This window comes from Fukomys damarensis, unplaced genomic scaffold (genome assembly GCF_012274545.1).
Source record: "Fukomys damarensis isolate Sample0158 unplaced genomic scaffold, DMR_v1.0_HiC HiC_scaffold_26, whole genome shotgun sequence".
NCBI lineage: Eukaryota > Metazoa > Chordata > Mammalia > Rodentia > Bathyergidae > Fukomys > Fukomys damarensis.
Window position 1 is genome coordinate 18,920,229 of NW_022900938.1, and position 10,484 is coordinate 18,930,712.

Sequence of the window (10,484 nt, forward strand, 5' to 3'; positions counted from 1 at the left end):
AAAAAAAAAAAATTAAGAAGTATAAAATAAGACTCTGCATTACCACAAGGTTAATAAGATGACCAAAGTGATCTCTGCAATTAGTCATCTAAAAGTTCTACATGGTCTAATTGAAAGATCAAGATCTATTTGGGCTCCACACATAGTCTGATAGGGACAGCTTCCATACAGACTTACGTTCAAATTAAGACAATCTCAAATGGGTATATCCAAATTCATTTCATCAACAGGCTTATTTCTGTGGGATCTTAATGAATTTATTAATTATTGTGTTCTGAAAATATTTTATCAGTAGAGTGATATAAGACTATTTAGATAATTTGTTACTTCATTAGATGCATTTTGTCAGTATTTTATATCCAATTTATTATATAAATGTTTAAAGTAACTCCATAGGAATGTGACATTACAGATTCACATATAACATTTTTCTTTCAGTGTTTTTAAAATGCATGCTGAAATCAATTTCAAAATTTTTTGTTCTATAATTTTCAAATATAAACTGAAGGTTTCATTGCTATCTGATGTAAAATACAAATGTAAAAAGCAAATAAAACTTTTTCTAATCTAATAAAACACTCTCAGATGACTTCATAGTTAAGAATGGCAATCATGTGACTTAGAATTTTCTCTCTCCTCTACTTCCCCATCTACCCCCCCCACACACACAGAAAACCCGTGAAAAAAATCCAGAAAGAAAACAGAGCCATATAGGACCTATTGTTTCAGTATTACTGGAAGACCCCAAAAAAGTACAACCTTCAAATTACCTCTAACTTTCAACAGAACTCCTGCAGCCTTCCACTGTCACAGACTTCAAGGGTGGAAAGTCAAAAAAGGAGGCTTAGAAGACGGCACAAGAAATAGTTGAGGACTTGGAGAAAACACAGACAAAGTTATCCCTAGAAAGCAACATGCACCAATAATGCTAACATGAGGGATAAGACTTGGGTAGTCCCCAGCCTCAGCTATAAAGAGAAGTTTTGGAGACAAGGTAGTAAAGAGAAAGAATAAAATAAAAGGAAAATTACTAAAAGGAAGACATGCCATCTCTTCCCCAAACAAAACACCCACCCTTCATAAAACAAACAGCATAGAAGGCAAAGTGTAGAAACAAATACTCTCAAACTAGAAACCCTTGCCAAGAAATAAGAACAGAAAAAAAACAAAAACAAAAACAGACCAAAACCATTAAAAAAAAAAACCTACTGCAAAAAAGTCCCAAAATACAAATAAAGCATTTATGAAGCCACTCATCCCAAACCAACCACGATCTTGAGGAAAACTGCAACATAACATTCAAAATGAATTAAATATTGCCAAACAAGCAACTGGGGATATGAAAACATACTTTGAATCACAAACACAAAAATTAAAAACATAAATAGACCTGAAGACCAAGATGAAGAAGAGAGAAGGAGGCAGAGAAGAACAGAAGAAGAGAGAGAGGGAAACAGGAGGGAAGGAGGGAAAAGGAGGAGAAGGAGGAATAGGAGGGAAGAAGGAGAAGTTATGAAACAAGAAATGAGCAACTCAGGAAAGAGACAGAGTAACAGCGATTTTTAAAAAGCATATAAAAAATGATGGTTAAATTATAAGGTAACCTGCAGGGATGTAGCTCAGTGGCACCATGCCTGCCTGGCAAGCGCAAAGTTCTGAGTTCAATTCCCAGTACAGGGGGAAAAAAATTATAAGGTACCCCAAACAGAGAATAGATTCAATTGAAAACTTATTTAAAAAAAAGCAAGAAAATGTAAATAAAAGAAGTTAGAGAAAAATGAACATGCAAGGAAGTCAAACATATGTATAGTGGGTGTCTCTAAAGAAAAATCAACAGAAAATGAAATTTTTAAATAAAAATATTTTTAAAATATTTAACTTTACAACAACACAAAACAATTTTTTAGAAATAAAAGTTCCAATCTACACATAGTAATAGTTCTATACATAACAAAACAAAACAATCCAGGACAATAAACTCCAAGTTCTAAAAGCTTAGTCTTTAATGATAAAAGAAAAAAATCCCCAGAGCCTCCAGATGAAAAGAGAAAACGAACTACAAAGTCAAGAGAGTAAGACTGGTATCATTTCTATAGAATAATATGTAAAACCAGTATAACAGTGGAGCGGCATTTTCAAGAAAATTCAAAGATATATTCACTCAAACTTTCTTTAAAGTATCAAAGCCACAGAAAAACAATTTAGAAATCAGGGAATAGTCAAATGTGCCTTTCCTGAGGAATCTACCAAAGGATAGTCTTTATTTAATCAAAATATGACTTGTAAAATTATTTCATCTATTTTAACTGGAGAGCAAAACCTGAAACAAAGGTAGATCACAGGTTAAAAAATAAAAATGTTCCCTTTATTCAAATAAAAGAGCAAATCATAAGTTATTAATGAATTCTTCACATGGGAAAAGACTGCAAAGCATTTCAAGTGATTTCAATTTCAGTACAATTTTCATTAAATTGGGGCCGGGGATTTAGCTCAGTGGTTCCACTGCCTGCCTCGCAAGTACCAGGTCCCGACTTCTATCCCCAGTACCAAAAAACAAAACAAAACCAAATATCACAATTTTCATTAAATTGATCTTATAGATCTGAAGTGGGTAAAAGCTGTTTATTGAAAAAAAGATGAAAAAATTCATAACATAAAATAAACATATTAAACTTCATGTAGTCACGTGTACAATTTAGGATGGTGAAAACAAGTATTTCAATGTTATCAAATAATTTCACTATCGCAAAAATAATTTTTTTAAGTTTGAGAAAAGGTTTATGATTATATTTAAGGCATGAGGTTATTAAATAGCTCAAAACATAAAAATACATTTTACTGGGCTAAGGATATAGCTCAGTGGCACCTGCCTGGCAAGCGCAAGGTCCTGAATTCAATCCCTGGTACTGAGAAAAAAAATAAACTTTTACAAAAGATTATTTCACATAAATTTACTTTTTCGATAATGCTCTCAGCCTATAGTAAAATAACTATTCACATGCAAGCAGAAACAGTGATTAGAAACCATTAACTGTAACAACCACTAATGCCAAAATAAACAGCCAGACTAAAAGTAATAAAGTTAACATTTTATAGAAGCTATCATTTGTTTATAAATTGCTTAGCATAATCTCATTTATTCCTCACAAGTTTATGAAGATGGACATTTAATTGTTTCCATTTTAGAGCTGAAGACATTGGACATAGAGATTTACCTAGCTCACACAGTCACAGAAATATAAATGTGTGAATCAGTATTTAAACCCAGATCTGATTGACTTCATGGTTCATGCTCTTAAATCAACATGCTATTTGCATTAATACCTTACTTAACTATAGAATTTAGCCTAGACTATTTTCCATAAACTATATTTCTTAAATCCATAAAATAATTAACTATTGAGTGTGGTAGCCGGGTCCTCTAGATAAAGGTTCAAATTTGTGTGTGTTTGTGCGTAGTGCTGTATATTGAATGCAGGGCTTTTACACTGAGCTACAAGTCCAGCCCTTTTATTTTTAAAAATTTTAAGTGTTTTGAGACTGGGCTAAGTCACTAAGTTGTCCAGGTAGGGCTCAAGATTGTGATCCTCCAGCCTCAGCATCCTAAGGTACTGGGATTACAGATATATACAAAAAAACAAAACAAAAAAAGTATTAATTTTGAGGCTGGGGATTTAGCTCAGTGGCACCGTGCCTGCCTTGCAAATGCAAGGTCCTGGGTTCGATCCCTGGTACCACACACAAAAAAAAAAAGATTAGTTTTAATAACCTATTTATTATTTAATTTGACATCCGATGGACATTCTTTTAAATGATGCATTAATACAGTAAGTTTCAGAAAATATTTATTAAAGAACATTATTTTAAAAGAATACTTTATTTTTCTTACTAAACATGTTAGAAGAATATGCTGAGCAGAAAAGGAATAAACAATAAGCTGGTGAGATATCTTGACAAAGATCTATCACTGATATCAGACAAAAGATCTAAGCTATACTACTGGTCTTCAGCCTATTATATCTCAGTGATATCATATCACCAACACTTTTCATCATCTTAGTTCATCATAACTGCTTTTATTCCTGAATATTGCTAAATGTTTCCACAATCTTTTTTGGCTTAGAAAGTTTTAATGAGTTCCTCTGCTAACTCGGGAACACTTTCCTGCCTTAATTTATCTTATTTCTCTGAACTTAAAGCATTCTAAGAGCAAAAATATGAGTCCATCTTTACTTATCTGTAAAATTCACCATGCAGAACTAACAGTTTACCAAACAGTAGGAAAGTGGTAAATTTTCTTCTAATCTGTGCAGGAATTCCATGTTTGGAGTCAGATGAAGAAGTACGTTCTAATCTACCAACATTAAGTAACCAAGAAAGGCCACTACTTGCAAAGTAAAAATTAGATGACCAAAAGAAGCCTAAAACATATGTATGTGAATCAGCCGAAATTTCAGTTCTTCTAAAAATGAAATAATAAATAACATGATATAAAAAAATACAGTAAGATAATGCTTTATCAGTTCTTTCCTCTGATAATTGAAGCAATTAGAGAATCTCCAATACGCAATATTAAAACAAACCATTTCAAACCTTAACTACCTTTCCTAAAATTCATTAAAAACTCTCAAAGAAAAGTGAAATGAAAACAAGACTACTTTGCTTCTGTAAAAAAGCAACATATAAGAGGAAATTTAAAAAGATATTCTTGCACTAAAAATTTTAAGTACTAATTAAAATAAAACTGTTTTTAAAAAATCATTTGTCCTCTTACAAAGATCTTTTACAGAAACAGTTCTTCACAAAACTGTGTCACTAGCCCGTACTTTTTTCTCATATTTACCTTCAGATCCCATGATGAAGTGATGGATATCAGGGCCTACTGACATCCGAGGTCCTTGACAACTTTTTTCTATCACACCTCTAGGTGTTACCACCTTCATATGAACCACCTGTTTAATACAATACAAGAAATAAATTCCAGGTATCAGTGTGTGTGTGTGTGTACACGCACATATTTACATAAGATGCTATTTTTAAAATACTGGGCTAAATTACAAATTGTGATGAATTCAGAATTCTAATATCTTTTAGTAATTCTTCAAGGTAAAGTTGTATATAACCTTAGAAGAGGGAAAACCTGCCTAAAATTATTATCCACCTCTTGATTTAAGTTGGTAATTACTAGTGCAAATAAGTACATTAGAATGTATATTTATAGTCTATGGTCCTTAAATATCTCCCAAAATAAATGGCATGCTTCAGCAGTTCTTAAATGTAGTTATTTATCAAATATTTGTCTTATTCCAATATAGTAATAACAACTCAATAGCAAAAAGATCAAATTTTGTCCCATGCAAATAAATTTAGGTTATTTTAATTGCAAAAATAAAAATATAATTTTCAAATGTCTTCAATAAAAGAAAATAAAGACAGTCGGGTGTGGTGGTGCATGCCTGTAATCCCAGCACTCAGGAGGCTGAGGCAGGAGGATCGCTTTGAGTTCAAGACCAGCCTGGGCTACATAGTGAGTTCCAGGTCAGTCTCAACTACATAGTGAGACACTGTCTCAAAAAAACCAAAAAAAAAGAAAGAAAGAAAGAAAATAAAGACATGGAAGGGTAGCTCAGTAGTAGAGTGCTTGCCAAGCAAGTGAGACCCTGTGTTCTATCCACAGCCCCACAAAAAGAAAAAAGAAAGTAGGGAAGAAGGGAGGGTGGGACAGAGGAAAGAGAAGAAGGAAAGTAGGCAGGTGGGTGGGCAAAAATAATGCAAACATTTATAAAAAGTTCACAATATAGACAAAAGTCTTAAATTACTAGGCATTAATTACACTAAAGATTTGCTATTCCTATCAACAGAAAAAATAAAGAAAATATCAAAACTTTAGATTTCAAAAACAAAGCCAAATAGGGCCAGGAATAAAGTTAGGGACATAACAAGATTTTAGAAAAACTATTATCAAAATGCTGACAATAAGGAAACTAACATTTACGAAGGACCTACTATATACCAGAGACCCAGATGAGTTTTCACTGAAGGTCCTTCATTCTTCAGTTAAGGAGAACAAAATGGTATATACATTAAACATGTCAGGTAACATCACTGCTTAACAGAACAATTTCAGGCTAATTCTATATAGAAAAAAATTGTTTTCAGAAAAATGTAAAAAAAATCCTAAAGTAATGTTGAGTAGCAACACTGAGATCACCTAAAAAAATATAGGCCAGGCATGGTGACACATGCTTGTAATTCCAGCGCTCCTGAGGCTAAGGCAGGACAACTGCTGCAAATTCAAGGCCAGCCTGGGGTACATAGTGAGTTTAAGGCCAGCTGCATTACAGAGGAAGACCCTGTCTCAAAAGAAACAATCAAACAAATTAACTAACATCTTGGGAGAACTGAAGACTGAGCTTCCACAAGACAAGATATTATTTGTATATTTCAAAACCTGGATGCTATGAAATAGCTACAAAGCTAAATATTAGTCACTTGAAAAAGAGCATCCACAATGAACGTGGTTGTCTTTTAATTGCTTCTACTATACATATTCAACATTACTATAACCAAAAGGGTATACTTCGGGGCAATCTACTGTCCAGCTCTTAAAATGTCTTTGTTTTGTTTTGCTCTTGTGGTGATCTGTGGTGAACCTAGGGTCTCACACATGCTAGGTAAGTCTCTACCACTGAACACCACTCCTAGCTCCAACACCTGGTATTTTTTGTTTTGTTTTGTTTTTTAGTTCCAGGAATCAAACCCAGGACCTTGCGCTTGTGAGGCAGGTGGTGGCACCACTGAGCTAAATACCCAGCCCATCCAACTCCTAGTTCTTAAAGGCTTCAGCCTCTTTATAATAATCTCTACACACTAACAGTTTTTATGTAACAACCAGAAAAAAAATTCACCAGATCCTCAATATTGCCATAGATGTTCTTCTTCATGCCTGATGCCCGAGTTGATATCCATCCTCCCACAGTGCTGAATTCCAGGGAATCTGGTTCATGACCTGTACAATAACCACTTTCTTTAAGCTGAAAAACAAAAATGTAACATTTTACTAGTGAAAATGGTCCCATTTCATACAACATTCAACACATTAACTTCTTTCACTTCAAAATTTCCTGAAGTCACTGGCATTCATTTATAAAAACCTCTATAGATAAAAAAATACATTAATTTTACTGGTCTTAAAAACAAACAAAAAGTTACTTTAAGCTTTTGCCTAGTAGAAAATTTTGTAAAATGGAGAAGTGCGGGCCAAAAAAGAACTCTATTTGCCACAGACTCAATAGACAATCTTATTTCTTACATCCTTTTATTTTAAAGCCATCCACTGCTCCTTACACAGACAATTTAAATACTTAGGGAGATCAGATTATGGTTATTTAACTGCCAACTTCACCTACGATGTACACTCTCAAAAAGTAATCTCTCATTTTCCCTACCCTAATATAATATGTAGCAGGCCTGCAGGAAATAATCTGACCAAATTGCCTGTACTTAATTCTCTCAAGGAGTCATGTGCTTTAATGTACGGCCATCTGGCTCGGTTTTCTGCATGTAATACCATCATTTATTTGTGATGCAGGTCATGCATTCCTGTACATTAAATAGTCACTTGTTTCTCATTTTTCTATATTAGCTTGGCTCTGCCATCTGTACAGTACCTGAGGTTGAATGGGTGCCCTTTATCGCAACAACACCAAGGCCATTCCACTGAAATCATTTTAGAGACTCAGCCATCTCCTGTCAAATGGTACAGACGCTACCATCTGCATACCCACTGTCTACTGCACTCCAGCCCATCAATCTGTGTTGACCATTCTGGTAGTCATCCAGTTAATCAACTGCTTCTATTTTTCAAGTAAGCCATGCAGAGATGTGAAATATGTCAGCTATGGTATAAAAGTTATAATCCAAAATTTGAAAGCCTATTAGGTTAAACATAATTTGTTAGCTTTTATACACCAGCAATGTTTATCTTTTTTAGTTTAGGTGCTAGAAAAACAAGATTTGAAAAGACAAATTGTAACCTAGGATATTTTTCATTAAATATTCAATATATTTATTCAACTTTGAGAGCTTAGTAACCACCCACAAATAAGCCAGATATATGGTTGATTGGGTTAAAATGATGATTATCAGATGGTTACATTTCTTCCCTAATTCATCCTCAAACAATCTAAAACGACATTATTTTCTCTCAAAAGACTACTGCTGTTCAATTTTATGAAATTAGGAAAAGACATTCATAGAGCCCTAAGATGTGTTAGGCACAATACAGAGTTCTCATATATTTTTATGACAAAACAAATCTGCACATTCCTCCACAAAAGGAGGTATTAAATACACACTTAAACTATTTTTATCAGAATATTCAACATGAGATACACAGTTAAACCGCCTTTTGTGTCTGCAAGGTTATTTCATCATTTTCTTCAACTGTAAGTAGCTACTATGTGCCAAGAATTGTGCAAAGTAACGAAGACAAAGATATTTAAAAATGCTATGTTGCTATTCCGAGGGAGTGCAACCTTGGAGACCAATTGTAAATCTACTTACTTTCTTTAAAATCTCACTAACTTCCTACTATGTAAGTGAAGTAAGTGCAATGTTTAAAAGCCTGTGTTTGAGACTTATCATTTACCCTAGCTAAAAAATCCTATTACACCATGCTAACTTAATGAAAAACAACTGTTAGCATATAGTAAGTGCTTAATAAATGGTATCTTCTACCACATATGTTCATCTACTTTCTCCATTAAAAGTATTTGTTACTGTTATTAGCTGCTAAGAAAAAGGTGCTGATGGTGGAAATTAATTCATACACCTAACCAATTATTCTTTTCCTTTTTTTTTTTAAGTAGTATTAGGGAGTGAACCCAGGGTTTTGTGCTTGGTAGGCAATTGGTCTACTACTTTTCTACATTTGTAGCCCCAAATATTCTTCTCTTAAATAATCTAGCTTTTCCAAGCTAGACTGCAAAAACATAACTACATCCATCAAGCACCCTGTGCTGTAAAGCATTATGGGAATCAGAAATTTTATCTTACTTCTGTGTCTCACTTCAACCAAAACAATAAGTATTTAATGACCCTGTGCTGAGTTTTAGACACATCACCAAAACAAAAACAAGCCCTAAACTGTAGAGGTTAAACAGTAGTCCCTCCTTATTCACAAAAGATATTTTCAAGGCTCAGTGGATGTCTGAAACTGTGAAGAGTACTGAATTCTACACAAACAACATTTTACAGCTTCTGATCTGGCATATCCAAATTGCCAGCATCACTACTCTTGCCCGTTGAAGCCATTATTCTATAAAATTGTTATAAGTTAAAGATGCACACTATTAACTCTGAAACAAAAAAAGTTATTGCTAATAAAGTATATAAAAGGTGACTTTTTAAATACTGACCTTTAAAAAGGCAGTAAAAGGAAAAGAAATTAAAAAACCTGATGAAGAATATAGAAGACAAAAACAGACTGAGTATCCTTTATGTGAAATGCTTAGAACCAGAAGCATGTCTGATTGCGGATTTTTTTCTAAATTTTAGAATACCTGCATATACATAATATCTTGGGAATGAATACCATATCTGGACAAAAAATTCATTTGAACACATAGCTAGAAGGTAATTTCACTAGGTAATACATCGAGGCTTAGGTAGTGTTTATACACACTTTATTTCCTCATTGAGTTTATTGGTACAATCCAGGTATACAGTACAGTTACATTCATTATTGGGATCCTGTACCTTTACATGACAGGTCTTGATTCTCATATTTTCCCCTTGTCCCTGCCCTCCCTTCACCCCCTCCTCCCCTCCCCATTTACAAACACTTTATTTCCATTTTTTTCAGTTTCTCATATTTTTTTCCTCTCCCTTATTACCTTTCCCCTACCCTTCCAGCTTTCCCTACACCTTTAGCCTTTTACTTCATATTTCACATTATTATCTCATTAGGACCCTATGTACTATTATAGTTTTTCACACCAGAGAAACTATTCGGTGTTTCAGTTAAAGAAATCTCTGTATGAACATTAAAAATAGGGAATCCTAAAATAAAACTAAAAAGGAAAGTAAAAAAGAAAAGACAATGCTGTAAGATTAAAATAATCCTTAATTCTGAAGATGAAAATGGTCCCTGAACACATTTAAATTGCTTCTTGCTCTTGTAGTTGTATCTTATTCTTTTTTTTCATTATTTAGAGAATATTACCTTCTGTAATCAAACACATGTAGATATGACCTTACATATCTAATACAGTACATTACCCCTGTACAAATGGAAAAAATAAAAAATAAAATAAATTAACATTTCTAGACTAATATGGCTGTCCATTTCTGTACAATGCCAACTCAACACAGTAAATTGGGATAACTTTTCCCAAAGTTGACAGCACAGTTAAAGTTTCCAAAAATTCAAATTATATATATATATATTTATATTTATATAAAAAGACCAATAATAGCAGTAT

The 10,484-nt window shown here is 33.3% G+C and overlaps 1 protein-coding gene across 1 annotated transcript in view; it reads right to left on the minus strand.

Moving 5' to 3' along the window:
- Agps (alkylglycerone phosphate synthase) overlaps positions 1-10,484 on the minus strand; it is a 163,636-nt gene that overhangs the window by 94,380 nt on the left and 58,772 nt on the right. The window contains exons 9-10 of the mRNA XM_033756298.1: positions 6,909-7,034; positions 4,844-4,952 (exon numbers count right to left, since the gene is read on the minus strand). Coding sequence (XP_033612189.1) covers positions 4,844-4,952; positions 6,909-7,034 — 235 coding nt within the window. The remainder of the gene's footprint in view (positions 1-4,843; positions 4,953-6,908; positions 7,035-10,484) is intronic.